Below are 14,836 nucleotides of genomic sequence, written 5' to 3'. Positions count from 1 at the left end.
ATTGATCAACAGACCGCAAACATCACTTGATTGGTTTGGTATTTGTCTTAAGGAAACAAATTTTGCAAGCTGAGAAAGGTGGTAGATGTAGGATTCAGAGGAAGACACTTACTGTTTGTAACTGTGTAATTACAAGACTGGCTTTCACTCCTGAGGCAGTGTTGTTTCCAAAAGGAGCAGTTGTGCACACAGAGGAAGACACTTACTGTTTGTAACTGTGTAATTACAAGACTGGCTTTCACTCCTGAGGAGCTCCAAAAGGAGCAGTTGTGCACACGCATTTCTAGTGCCCTTCCAGTGCTGGCTGCTGCTGGTTCCTTATGGTGATGTTTGAGAGTTGTGCAGCCACAGGAGCTGCATCAGCTCACTGCTCTAACCCTTCACTGAGAGATGAGGTGTTCACATGAACTCAGGCAAATGCTGCTTAAAGAAAGGTGGAAATTCATAGCTACGGGCAAGGGAAGAGATGAAACATTCCCTTTGGGCTGCTGCTCAGAGAGTGGATTAACCTACTTTATTTTCTCTTAAGATGGAGCAATAAACAAGAATTAGGAAACTGCAGCAATCTAATACGGAGTTAATTTAGAGACTATAGTGGTAAATAGAGTGGCAGCAACAGTTCAGGAATGTGGAAACTCAAGAAATTTCATTTTTGCTGGTTAAAACAGGAATAGATGTTACCCAAGAAAAAAATGCAGGCAGGGACAAACCCAGGAAAGATAAGGTGCCAAGTAATTTTTTACTAGCAAATGATACAGAAAGTATTTGAAAAGTTTTGGAAAGGCGTTGGAAGTAAGAGGTAGGAGAAAACAGATTACTGTAATGTGTACTGGAAAGTAAACAAGTAACAGCAAAAAGATGTTTGAAGTATTCACTAGCGCTTTTTGCCTCAGTTTTTACTTTAGATGTTAATTGTGTGCAGATCCTTAATGTAATTTTACAGCAGGGTACTGGAACAGGAGCTGGGAAGAATAGTGTAAGGGCTCTTTATATGTATTTAGGTCAACATTGTTTGACAGTGTTCACAGATGTTGTAGATTCTCTGTCACAGGCTCAGTTTAAGAACCACTTTGGTACATGTTGGGAATAGTCTAAGGACAGTTCCTCTTGAAAAAAACCACAAACTACTGATGAATTCCTTTCCAGTCCTGTTTCTGTGACTGAAAAGCTGACTATTAGATAGTTTTACATGATCTTTGTGTTCCAATATGGCTTGTATATATAAACATGGTGTCAGTTCCAAAGGAGCTGAGAAGGACACGTTAAAAATGAGTGGGGAGAGGAGCTGAAATGTGCACCAGTGTTTTTCATTTTCAGGATGAATGGGGATAGAACAGGGAAGGACTTGGAGATTTTTTTGTCAGATGGGCCATGTCTGTTGTTGCCTGTGTTGCCCTGTTCCAATTTCCTTTTTCCTCTTCCCTATCATATATTTTCACGGTGTCAAATCTGTTGATGATTTGCTGACTTGATAAGACTGAACCCTTGGGGGGTTTGTTCCTGTGCAGTTATTCTGCAGGTGCTTGAATCCAGTGTGTCTAAGAAATGTCCTGTGGCTGTCTAAGCATCTTGTTCACAGTCTTGCTTTGTGGCTGGCAGCAGTAGCTGATGAAATGTAGCTTTGGACAGGAAAGCAGAAGTGTGGAGCCCTGGGGTTACAGGGTTAGATTAGCTTCTGTGCCGTTAATTCTGGTCTGTTTCCGTTGTGGTGTGACTGCCTCTGCTGGAAAAGTCTCAAACCTGGTAGCTTATTGTGCTGGGTAAGGACTCAGATGGACACTAGGGCTTCTTGCTAAAAATGTAACTGTGTCAGAGTCTGCTGCAGGGAACAATATTTCTGTGTTCTGTCTCCTAGGAATGCAACAAACCCCGAGAGGCCTTTGGATTTGAACAAGCTGTCAGGGAATATACTCTCCAGAGCTTTGGTGAAATGGCTGATAACTTCAAGTCTGATTATTTCAACATGCCGGTCCATGTGAGTTTCAGCTTTTGTTGGGATTCCTTGTAAGGGAAAAAGAGAAGAGGTTTCAGCTGGTCTTGGATTTTTGCTAAGACATCTTAGCCTTGTTTAAAGAGGCACCATAAGCTTCAAACATGTAAACAAATTATTTAGCTTACTGCATCTGGTCTCATTTCAACTTCATTTCACTCTTTCCCTGCAATGGGCAGACAGCTTTATTGCTTGTTAGTTTACTGTACTGGGCACACTCTAGTTAATGTTCTTGCCTTTTTGATAAACTGGGCTAAGTATCTTGCTCATTTGGCATAGGGGCCCTTTTCCTGCCCTCCCTATGCCTTTTGTCTTGGTTTAGTTTGTCCAGAGGATAAATCTTTGTTTTCTTTGTCTTACAGTATTTTCTTGTAGACAAGTCAGTAGACCGAATCTGTCTGATAATCACAGTGGTTTTGGGTTTTTTGGTTTTTTTGTTATGCATCAAAGCAGCATTTTTCAAACTAGAATTTCTGCTTTAGCACAGTTCCACTGTCCTGTGTACTGCATGCAGCACCAAGGTCTTCCTCCTCTCATGGTTCTTTGGTAATTTATGGGCATTCTTGCTAAAGCCTCTACTTTTTAAGGACTTCAGTTTACAAGACAACTTTGGGACAGGGAACAAAGCTTATTTTAAGAATAAGCTTTGTAAATTAATACATGTAAGAGTAGTGATCAGTTATATGAAGATCAAACTCCTGAACACAGTTTTATATGTGAATTTCCTTACTGTTGTTCAGAAATCCTGGTCATTATTCTTTGAAATAGTTTGGAATTTGTATGCTGATTTGTTCTCTTTGCTGCTTGATTTCTGCTGCCTGTCTCCTCTTCCCCCTGTGTTTTGCTCTATTTCTGGTGATTCCATCTTCTTTTGTTTGTTCCTTCTCTCTGAAGCATTCCAGCCACTATGGAGGAATGCAGACCAAAACTATGACTTGGAAGTGATGGAGGGGAGAGGGGGAGTGACCTTGGTGTATGAAAATTCATGGGGAGTTAATAGTGATTTATTGCTTGAATTATCATTTTTGTTATCTGCACATACCATAACCTCTCGTCTACTTTCAGATGGTTCCCACTGAGCTGGTAGAAAAGGAATTCTGGCGATTAGTGAGCAGCATAGAAGAAGATGTTATTGTGGAATATGGGGCCGATATCTCATCCAAGGACTTTGGGAGTGGCTTCCCAGTGAAGGATGGCCGACGAAAGCTGATGCCAGAGGAGGAGGTGAGGAACAGGATGTGCAAACTGACCCCATTCTTTGCTCTGTGTAGGATTTCACATTAAGACTTTAGGGCAGAAATGAAGAAATTGTTTCAGGGTTTTGTACATATTTAACATTCCTTTTGAACAGGGTATTAATCCGATATTTGAGGTTGTTACAGATCTGGTTGCTGATAACCAAGGTCTGCTTCATGATTTAAGTCACACTGTTTTCTGTCACTTAATCTTAGCAGGCAATGATGTGCAAGTTGTTGCAGTTTGTCTGAGTATGAGGAGACTCTTTAATAATATTTTTTCTTTCTTGTTTCAAACCTTTTCGTTTTAGAGTTAGTTACAGAAACATAATTCTGTCCTCCTTAGGATGTTCTTAATGGGTGAAACAAACTAATTGGATTTACCTTGTTTCTCTGTGTATACTGTAATAATGTAGATGTAGATACAGCATTCAGTTATAAAAAATTCAGTAAAGATCATCTGGTACTATTTTCCCTAAGACCTTACTGTAGCAAAGCAATTTTCTCGCTGCTTGTACACTGAAATTCAGGCATAGTAAAGGTGTGGTTTCCTGATTATGCAGCCCCAAATCAATTTCTGCTGCTTACTGGAAGATGTAATCCTGTTTGCTATCATCTTCCACCTCTTCCTGCACCTTCCTGTGTGTACCTTTGTTGGCTGTGCTGTGATTGTGTAGCTGCTTAGTGAGTCAGCACTGATACTTCTATTTGTATGAAGGTAGTCACTTTAAAAATTTCTTAACCAGATCACTTAAGTCTTCTGACTCACTGCAATGTCTTTGCAGTATCAGAGCAGAGGAAACAGCAGCAATGTTTGGCTGAGCTGAGGCTCTGACCAGTCTTTTCAGCGGCTATGGGTTATACCTAAAATCCCAATCAATCTGTGCTTACAGCTTTTGTAAAAGTGGAAAGTAGATTAATGCTAAAGCACAGTAGTGGGCTTTTAAGGCTGTCTGCGTTATAGTTTTTTGAACAAATTGTGTGTATTTGAAAGTAAAGGTGAGAGTGCTTAACAGGTGATGCTGTCCTTTCAAAAAGGAGTGTGTAGGAATGTCTTTCTGTGAGAAAACTTTCTAAAGTAATCCATACAGTAGATCAACATGAAGTGCAGCATGGTAAAATGGGTGTTAAAAAAAAGCTGAAATAGTGACATGAGATTCACTGTGTTGTGTACAATTTTAAGTTGTCCTGTATTACTGAAGACTTCTATCTTTAGTTCTTCTTTTGGTATTGCTGGTATTTTGTTCCACCAGAAAAGCATCTCTTGTGACGGAGAAGAAACCAAAACTTAAGTGTATAAGCCTTGATCCAAAGAAGATGGGCTATGTTGAAATACTAGGACTGTTACTAAAATCCTAGTGTGATTATTTGATGACTACGGTTTTTAAGGAATTATTTCTGGGTTTGATGTTTCATTGTTGCAGGAAATATCCCATTATCTACTATAGAAATGGATAGGCTGATGTTTTCATTTGTACTTTCCTTTTCTGGACTTGGTGTCCTTAATATTCTTCTGATTTGTTCAAATTTTCTTCTTTTGGCAGGATTATGCTCTCTCTGGTTGGAACTTGAACAACATGCCCATTCTGGAGCAGTCAGTCCTTGCTCATATCAATGCAGACATCTCTGGCATGAAGGTGCCCTGGCTGTATGTGGGGATGTGCTTCTCCTCCTTCTGCTGGCATATTGAAGACCACTGGAGCTATTCAATCAACTACCTGCATTGGTATGGGCTGTCCTCTGTGCATCTACCTTACACTGCCCTGTTGGCTTTAGGAAGTTTGTAGTTCTACTTCAAAGTGCCTCTGCACACTGAGGACATGTGTAAATGAAAAGATAGATGTGCAGAGTGGTGTGTGTTCTTAGCTGTGGCTGATTGAAGCTGAATACAGATGCTTTTTAAAGCATTGTAGTGGGTTGAAGGCAAAGCATTCAATTAAGGCAAACCCAGGACAAGCATATTAGTGCTTCTCATTAACTGATGAAATATTCTTGTGTGCCCAACATTCCAGTGTCACCATAGAATTGTGCTTTACAGGATCCTATCTTTTTTACGAAAGTTTTTTCATTCAGAACCGAGTTAAGAGTTTACTGGTTCCCTGCTTTATGGTTTAAAGTTGGGATGTCTGTGTGCTAGAAGTGGAGTCTGCTGTCTCATGGCTTTTGGAGGCATCAGTTGACTGTTCAGCAGCAGATCCATGTATACATGGGAATACTCCTTATAAAGAGAAATTTGGAAGTAATTCTGCCATTTGGAACAGTCCTGGAAGTGTTGTGCTGTTCATCTTTTCTGTGAATAGAAGACTAGTGATAGATTAACTACGGGAATTGCCAGTATTCCCAGTCTGTCAGACAGAGTGGAGCAGAGGGGAAGACAGTGGCGGGGAAGGAGCTGTGGGAGACTTTACAAAGGTTGCTGGACATCTGGGAGAGATGAGCTGATGGCCTTCAAACCACAGCTGCACATTTTTGAAGAAGCGTGTTTGCTAGCCAGCTCTGATCGGCAAGCTCGGGAAGGGCATTATTACTGTTGCTCCCGGTTGAGCTGCTGCTGAGCGGCTCCGTGTGTCCGTCGGGCGGCTCCGTGTGTCCGTCCGGCCGGCATTGCCGGGTGCCGCCAGCAGGGGGCACCGCAGCCCGCCGGAACCGCCGGAAATGCTCCAGCCTCTGGGATAATCCATGGCCGTAGGGCTGAGTAAGCAGACTCCACCTGCTTGTGCTTAACAAAATGTAGTAAAACAGGTTTTAAAAATAAATCTCAGCTGTATATGTATTTTAAATATGTATATTTAAAAATCTCATTCTAGATGCTAGGTCTTGGCAGTTTGTTTTGGTTAAGAAAGGACTGGAATAATGCTTGATTGATTATTTGGTTAGTTTTGGTCCTGTTAATATTTTTGTTCCCTCGTACTTGACTAATCCAGGTTATTTGGCATTTTTCACCTTAATGATCCAGTGGATCCCAGGTTTTTAGTAATTAGTTAGGCGTATTAGAGAGATGGCATGTATTTTACTCCTCTGGCTGGTATACTGTTCTGTTGGTTTTAGGAATAAGACTACTCTCAGCCTAATTGAATGGAGGAGTACCATGATCTTTTTTAGACTGTAGGCGTGACAGCCAACATTTTGTTTATTAAACCTAATTCCTTCTTTCTGAAGGAAAATAATTTCCCATTTTACCCCTTTGGGGAGCATGGTGACAATTACCTTCCATGTTAAGCTTGTCAAGGCAAATCTACTGCCAAGTATGTTGAGAATTGTGTTGGAGTGTAACTGATTTTTTAGATTAGAGTAATACATCCTGAAGAAGATGCATGTTGATTAAAGACATTTTTTTAATCTAGGTGTAAAATGGCTCATGAGGACAGTGCTGCTGGCTGTGAGGTGTGCTTTACAGCTGGGTGGCACCATCAGTTCCCTCTCCCTTGGGTTCATTCCTGTGCTTGTGTTTCGGTAGGGGAGAGCCGAAGACGTGGTATGGTGTGCCCTCTCATGCAGCAGAGCAGCTGGAAGATGTGATGAAGGAATTGGCTCCTGAGCTCTTTGAATCCCAGCCTGATCTCCTGCATCAGCTGGTCACTATTATGAACCCCAATGTGCTGATGGAACATGGTGTACCAGTGAGTAGCACACAAGCATTTTTTACATAAGTACTCCTATGTGCTCTCTTTTTTTCATTCTCTGCCAGATTTGTATAACAATGGTTTGGCATAACTCTGAAGAATTTTTATGGTAGGCATTTGCATATTCATTACTTATGGGGTGTTTTTTAAAGCTGTTTTCTAGACTCTTCCCTAGGCTAACCAGGAAATTTAAATTTTCTTGTAATAGAAGTGAGTGTGCCAAGCTTCCTACATAAAATACCTTCCAGAACAATCATATGCTGTGTATTACAGTTAATTTTTAATTAAAAAATCCCCTCCCTTGTGTAACAGCAAGTTTGCCTGAAATGCCTTTAAAAGCTCTTGACAGTAAAATACTTGTCTTACTTTCAGTAGAAATCTCAGCATTACAAAATGTTTTCTGACCAAACACAATTGACTGCAGACCTCTAAGCAGCAGTCACTATCATTTGCTTTTGTCTTAGGATAAATTGCTTCCCTGGCAAATACCCCAACAAAGCAAACCATAAACTTTTTTCCAGAAGCTTTTGCACTTTGTGGTACAATGGATTAAATGATGATAGAGAAACATCCTTTTTGGGATTCATAAAGACAGTTTTCAACTGTTGGTTTATATATTCAGCTCTTTGTGAAAAAGGCTGTAAATTGAGTATTCATGCTCAGAAGGCAAAAACAATCATTACCACTATTGGGGTAGCTGTGCTGCCTGTGGTGATCTATGGGTACAGAAACTGGTATTCAAACATCTTGTATTTTTGTGTCTTAAGCTGTTGCATGTTATATATTTTTTCTTTCCTTTATCCTCCCTTTTTTAGGTTTTCAGGACAAATCAGTGTGCTGGCGAGTTTGTTGTGACCTTTCCTCGTGCCTATCACTCTGGATTTAACCAGGGATATAACTTTGCTGAAGCTGTGAACTTCTGCACTGCTGACTGGGTCTGTTCTTTTGTATATATTTGCTATGTGACTTCTGCAGGTGGTGTGTTAGTAACTTAACTACCTGAACACTCTTTTCAGTGAAATAGTGTATTTTATGTTTTTAGTTCTTGGGACAGCAGTTAGAAACTGAGGGAAGTTTCATTATACAAAATAATTGTAATTTTAGGCAACTTCAAACTGAAACTTTGGGCACATGTTCTTCCTTTTTAATTATTGGTTAACCAAAAAGTGGGATCTCACAGTACCTTTAGCTGTGATGCCACTTTCTGAATCTGTGTCCTGTTTTGAAGTACTATTGTCATTTGCATGTTGGAGATAAGCTTATAACAATCTTTGTTTCTCCTTTGTGCCAGTTCATTGTGCCTTTTAATCATGTTAGTGCTGTTCTGATAGCTGTGCCACATCAGTGCATAGCTCATGTGGATTGTTCAGGAAATTGTCAAAGGAGTGTTCTGTTACTATCCAGGGTTTACAGTTGAAAATTATGATCTCATCTCTAGTTTATCTGTCTCTAGCTTTGTTTTTAAACTACCAATGGAAATTGTAGCCCTTTTTCAGAGACTTTTATTCTTTTATCAGAAAATTTGCCTGCAGGACTGGCAGTGTGTCAGGGCTCTTTATTTTTTCCTCCAGCACTCATGATGGAATATGAGTGTAACTTCTGTGAAAATCTGCTTAACTTGCACCAGCCATGTGAAATTTCCTTTGCTTATGTAAAATGTAACCAGAAATATCTGCAGCAAAATAATTTAGCATCTTTTTGCTTTAAACGGCACAAAATGAGTGATACCAGTTTTGGTTAACTGTAGGAATCTTAAGGTTAAATGGCTATGTCCAAGCACAGTCATATCCAGGGGGGAATGTATTCACCTTAGTGTAGATCAGATGACTTCTCCTTGGTGTCAGTTTCTTGCCACTGGAAGTAAAAAGAGCTTAGGACAAGTATAAACTTTTGTCTCTACGTTAGGTGCATAAGGTTATGGGAGATGCCCCTCCCTAGCATTGATGCCCTCTTTGTCCTCATCTGTGACATGATTTTAAGGTTGTTAGAATCTTACTGAATACAGGGCAACCCCAATGTCTGGGAATGATTGGCATCTGACTCCATTGATTCAGAATGCTGAACAATGGCTTTATTAAACTATATTATGTTACATTGTACTATATTATATTAAAGAATGCTAAAAGGATACTGTGTTATACTATACCAAGATACATACTAAAGAAAAACCCATGGCTGTCTTGAGACAACCAGGACACAGCTTTGACCCAATAGGCCCATTAATATAAACAGCCATCACCAGAATCCAATTAAGAACTCCCTTCAGGTAAACAATCTTCCTAACACATTCCACATGTGCAAAAACAATAGGAGCAGCAAGTAGAGATAAGAATTGTTTTCTCTTCTTCTCTCTGTGCTTCTCCAGGAAAAAACCTGAGAGAGAATTTTCTCTCTCTCTCTGTTCAGAGAATGTGAATGCCACAGAATTTTCTCTGTTCCATCAAAGAGAACTCTTAGTCTGTCTTTTCCCAGTTTTTGTCAAAGGGAGGAAAGTGGGAGCTGAGAGATGGTTTTTTTTCCCCTGAATGATGATGATGTGTTTTTTTAGCTGCCCATTGGACGTCAGTGTGTGAGTCACTACCGAAGGCTGGGACGTCACTGTGTTTTCTCCCACGAAGAGCTGATCTTCAAGATGGCTGCAGATCCAGAGTGCCTGGATGTGGGGCTGGCTGCCATGGTCTGCAAGGAGATGACTCTACTGATAGAGGAAGAGACACGGCTGAGGGAGTCTGTTGTACAGATGGTGAGTAATAAATGCTTGCAAAAGAACTTTCTGCTTCCCTCTCCCCCTGCTTGCATTAGAATTTTTGAGCAAGTGGCTAATTCTTCTTGTCAGGGAGTGTTGATGTCTGAAGAAGAGGTGTTTGAGCTGGTTCCAGATGATGAACGTCAGTGCACAGCTTGCAGAACCACGTGCTTCCTGTCAGCTCTTACGTGTTCCTGTAATCCTGAGCGCCTGGTGTGCTTGTATCATCCTTCTGATTTATGTCCCTGTCCCATGCAGAAGAAATGTCTAAGGTACACTGGGTTATTTTGTCTCCACTTTTCTTCCCTGTCTAATAGCTTGCTGTAGCCCAGTGGCCAAATACATTGGGTCACACTTTTTTTCTCCTTCATTTAGGGAGTATTTTATCCTCTTTGTCTCTTGGTTCCTAGGTGAACAGGTGTTGTACATGTACTGTTTTTCTGGCCTTGCTGTAGCTGGAAAAACTCATTATTAATATCCTGACTTTGATGTGGGCATTAATACTTTTTCTGTCTTTTTTTTCCATACCTTCAGGTACCGCTATCCACTAGAAGACCTTCCTTCTTTGTTGTATGGAGTGAAGGTTAGAGCACAGTCTTACGACACTTGGGTCAGTAGAGTTACAGAGGCTCTGTCTGCCAATCTCAACCACAAGAAAGGTCAGACTTCTGTCATTCTTAATAGGATGTCCTGAAACTCCTACATGTGTTCTGTCCTCTCATTAACATTGTGCATTTCAAATTGAATTATGCTGTTGGAACCTTGATTGAAGGCCATTGAAGCCATCTAAAATTTCTCTCTTTTTTGCATACAAATAATTTATGTGCTCTTATTACAGATGTGATTGAGCTGAGAGTAATGTTGGAGGATGCTGAAGACAGGAAATACCCGGAGAACGATCTTTTCCGCAGGCTCCGAGACGCTGTGAAAGAAGCAGAGACCTGTGCTTCAGTAGCACAGCTGCTTCTGAGCAAAAAGCAAAAACACAGGTGAGACAGGCAGTTTTTCAGTACTTTCCATCTGCCTCTTTCTTACTTGATTGGACTTGGAAGAGTTAAAAACCCTGAGGTCTTACTGTGTGCAAGCTTCTTTCAGTGCTTCCTTTCCCTTCAACTCACTGAGAGATAGGGAGGGGTGGAGGCAGATACAGTGGCACAAAGGGCCCAAAGGTGGGCTTAGTTGGAATGTTATAAGCATTCTGCTTTCAGCTGACTTATGTACTGAACGTGAAATCCTTTGGAGAAGTTGTGTTTCAGTGCTGATGAAGTATTTTGCTTGTAGGGAGAGACAGCTGGAGGTAGAAATGCAATGAAAGTAAGTTTTGACTTTGGGTGTTTGTGACAAAAATCCTTTTGGATTTTTTGTGCTGGGGGAGCAAAGCAGTATGGAGGGCAAAAGCAGTCCATGGTTTGAGCCAGTCTGGTACTTTTTGGGAAGGACCATGGGAGGCAGTGATGTGTGGCTGAAAGGTAGTGGCTTGCCTCAGTGACTTGGGGCAGTGGAACTCCCTTGGTTCTCTGTGCTGCCTGCCGTGCCTGGCCCTGCCTCAGCAGTCTGATGGATATCCGTGTTCTGTGTTCTGCTCTCATGAGCTTCCAGGAGCATGTTCTTCCTTCTATCCTGTATGTATTGTGCACTGAATAATAAGTCAATAGAAAATAGCTCAGTGAGGTGACTGTAATTCTTGCGGCAGCAGTTGTACAGTAAATTTATGTAGCTTGTAGTTCCTCTGTTGAGGATAAGATTTGGTTTTGTGGTTGGTTGTATTTTTTGCCTGTGTGGTTTCTGTGTATTACTGAAGACATTTTGAGAGAGTAAAAAGTAAATACCTTGTTAATTATAATGCACAATTTTGCTACACAGAACATAATGCATATATCATAATTGCTTGAATTTGAACACTAAAATGTTAGTTGCACCACAGATCCAAGTGTAACAGTCTGTTCCAACTGGAAAACTGTTACACAATAGAGAAGCATTTTTTCTGTATTTGGAGGTTAAAGAAGGCTCTCCTGATTGTTTTTTATTGCTTGTAGAACCCCACTGCCACAGAGGTATTACTCACTTAGAACTCTGATCCAGGTGAGGGAAACAGCATGACAGGGGCTGCATTGCTCTGTTGTAGTCAAGTAAAATTATTTTGGTAGCTCCCAGGTGTTCCTGGTCTGGTGCTGCTTCCTCCTCTTCCTCCTGCTGTTGGAGTATGACAGCCCTCTCTCAACAGTTGCTCAGATATATATCTATATATATATGTAAGAAGAAATAACTCTTCAGTTAGTTATTTGGTGGGTTTCCAGAGCTACCCCAAGAAAGACAGGGGGTAGAAGGATTTTGATACTTTCAGTGTCATGTCTGATGTAAAGATAAAAGAATTTTGAGGCCACAAAAGGCTTATATATACATTTGAGGGCTGTTGTATGGTAACTAAAAATATTTTACAAAATTGAGGTTTGAGGAAGATACTGAAACTTCTTTGAACAGTGCTAGGCAGTGTAATTATAAAGGTCACGTTCAGCTGCTTCTGTAACATTTTTGTTCATATTTAATACCTGGAGAAGGATCACTTTTACAAAAAGGATTAGGTTATTAAAAAAGCAAATTAAAAACAAGTGCTCAAACAGAGCCATTTGGCAGGGGTTAATGCAGCAATAAACTCATGGTCAAATGCAGTAGAAGAAAATCTGTGCCTTATCCATCCCTTTCTGAATAAACCCCAAAAATGGATAATATATAGCTGTGAAGTTCTGTCCATTATTCTAGTCCTAGATCTTTACCTTCTCCTGGATGTTGTGAGTGAGGCATAATTGCACCTTTTTGTGCAGCATCTTTTGCTGTGACAGTGGTTGGACTAAGGCTAGAATGCCAGTGTGACACTGCTGAGTGTCCCCTCCCTCAGTTTTGTCCCTTGGAGCCCTCTACCCCATTGCCCTCACGCAGGGATTTTGGGGGCACAGCAGGTCTGCTGCAGCCGCTGCTCCTCATCACTGTCTGTTGGAGCAAATCAAAGCCTGCAGGATTCTTTATTCCCCTCTGAGGTTTAGCTGGTGTGTAATTATATTTGATCATTAATCTAAATTTTACATTTACAACATTATGTAAGTCCATAGCATAAGATAGAATTTCTTTACTATTTTTGTGGTATTCAAATGTAGATTCATTAGCAGGGAACAGCTCTTCAGTATTTGAAATCTGTTGTACTTGGGAAGTTGTGCCTGCCAGTGATCTGTACACCAAGTATTTAATTTATGCAGTGTGTCACTTTTAAGTCTTTTACTCCATTCAGTGGGCTTGTTACACTTGCTTCAAGTGATATATAATGGAAATGTCTTTGCAGAGCCTGTCCCACTGAATATCAGTCCTCTGTTGCAAGGTCAGTTTCAGCAGTTCTCTGGCTACAAGAAAGAAAGCACTAGATCATAAGACTTGTGTTCAGGGCTTGTTGCTGTTAGTTATCTCACACTTCTTGTCAGTGCCTGGCACAGTGCACAACTTCCTGAACTGCCTAAAGCAGACTTTATGGGGCTATATTCTTCTATTTGTAACAAACTCAGTTTGGAACTCGCCTAGACAATTGTACCTCTGAAGGGCAGAGTAAATGATCCTGAAGGGGCTTAGGGGATTGTATTAAATTTTGTTTTCAGGATTTTGGAATTCTTGTTGAGTTCAAGTTACATTTTTCTTTGAGTTCTTAGGTGACTAAATGCTTTTGGTAACATCTCAGTAATCCTGATAATTTCTATCACTGTGAATAAATCCAAAGATCATCATCTTATCTCTCACCTAATACTTAATTATGCCCATTTGTACAGCAGAGTGAGCCAAGACAGTGGAAGGACACGGACCAAGCTGACTATGGAGGAGCTTAAAGCATTTGTGCAGCAGCTGTTCAGCTTGCCATGTGTTATCAGCCAGGCCCGACAAGTAAAGGTAAGATTGCATCTGCTCCTTGATAATGGTGTGCCTTTTACTTTGCTCTGGTTTTGTGGTAGTATGTTTTTTAAACAGACAGTTTGCCTGGTGTAGAGGATGAAGAGCTTCTGACGTAAAATATATGTGCACTTTTTCCAGGTGCCTGGTACAACAGGCGTTATCAGATGTGGTGATGCAGCTAAACAAATATGGAAGATCCCCTTCCCCTGTCACTGTCCAGACAGCCCAGTTCTAAATCTCTGAATCAGTTACTCTTATTCCATCATCATTCATGCTCTCTGCAGAGCTTAAGTTTCTGGCTAAATCCTACCTATATATTTTTGTAGAAACCTCTGAGGGTTACACTGGTGTGCTTTTTCAGGGCAGCAGGAAAGCAGTGCCACATTGTTAGTTATTCCATAAATCTCAGCCTTGCTTTCCAGGCTACAGCCTTCTTAATCTGTATGCATGGCCTGCATTTCTTGCCCTTCATATAGATCTTTACACCTGTCTCTGAATGAATCTAGACTAATAAGTAATCCAGATCATACTGATTCCCCTGGCTGCTATTACCATTTATCATTCTGGCACTCTGCATCATAGCAAGTGTTTTCAGCAGCAGTCTTAATTTGTTTCTCTGTCACTGGTGATGGAATACTTAACAGCATTTCACCTACTAACCAACTTGTAGAAAACTCCTTGAGCAACATCCTTAATAAAGATGCCTAGAGAAATGCTTCCTGAGATATATGTTAATCATTTATTAACCTGCATGCTCTGCTTGTACAGTTTTCCATGTGTTGTATAGTACTAGACAGAAGGCCTGAAATCCTGTACATTACCATAGGTGCTGCTAGTGCTACATAGCCAAACATACAGTTTAAAAATAATTTAGTTTTTTTTTAGAAGGTCCCTTTTCCGTAAGTGTTTGTTAGTGTTTATGTCCTTCATTCACGAATTTTATATAAACTGTTCCATGATAGTTCAGTGTTGATAAGAGAGACTTTACATTGGAATTTCTTATTATTTATGTAATATTGGCATTTTTTTTCCTGAAAACAATTTCCTTCAGAAAACCTTAGGGCTCTAGTGTGCAGGTTTGCCAGGCTTGTTGACGCTGTCTTTGTCCTTTGGAGGTGTTCTCTATTAGATGCCAGCAAACTGGTTCAAGTGGAAAGTGCTTTCTCATCCTCATATGATAGGATGGTTTTACTTCACTTCTTTACATACACATTAGTATGTAATTACACAGATTATTAGTATTAGTAAAAATACTTACTAATATTTATTAATGAAATGTTATCATCTATTAGGTAGACATGTAAGATTGCTT

General features: G+C 40.4%; 1 protein-coding gene across 3 annotated transcripts in view; it reads left to right on the top strand.

Moving 5' to 3' along the window:
• The window catches only part of KDM5A (lysine demethylase 5A), a 50,406-nt gene that overhangs the window by 17,052 nt on the left and 18,518 nt on the right, over positions 1-14,836 (top strand). For 2 of the 3 annotated variants that reach the window (XM_041484349.1, XM_041484352.1), the window contains 10 exons: positions 1,856-1,975; positions 3,056-3,214; positions 4,770-4,951; positions 6,683-6,845; positions 7,664-7,783; positions 9,397-9,591; positions 9,685-9,866; positions 10,129-10,253; positions 10,433-10,583; positions 13,404-13,521. In XM_041484349.1, the coding sequence (XP_041340283.1) occupies positions 1,856-1,975; positions 3,056-3,214; positions 4,770-4,951; positions 6,683-6,845; positions 7,664-7,783; positions 9,397-9,591; positions 9,685-9,866; positions 10,129-10,253; positions 10,433-10,583; positions 13,404-13,521 (1,515 nt within the window). The remainder of the gene's footprint in view (positions 1-1,855; positions 1,976-3,055; positions 3,215-4,769; positions 4,952-6,682; positions 6,846-7,663; positions 7,784-9,396; positions 9,592-9,684; positions 9,867-10,128; positions 10,254-10,432; positions 10,584-13,403; positions 13,522-14,836) is intronic. The other variant, XM_041484351.1, reaches the window with a different exon arrangement.

The sequence above is a fragment of the Pyrgilauda ruficollis genome, unplaced genomic scaffold, assembly GCF_017590135.1.
Source record: "Pyrgilauda ruficollis isolate IOZ18807 unplaced genomic scaffold, ASM1759013v1 scaffold66, whole genome shotgun sequence".
NCBI classification, from domain to species: Eukaryota; Metazoa; Chordata; class Aves; order Passeriformes; family Passeridae; genus Pyrgilauda; species Pyrgilauda ruficollis.
Note: the sequence above shows the minus strand (reverse complement) of the source record. Positions and strands in the feature narration are given on the sequence as shown.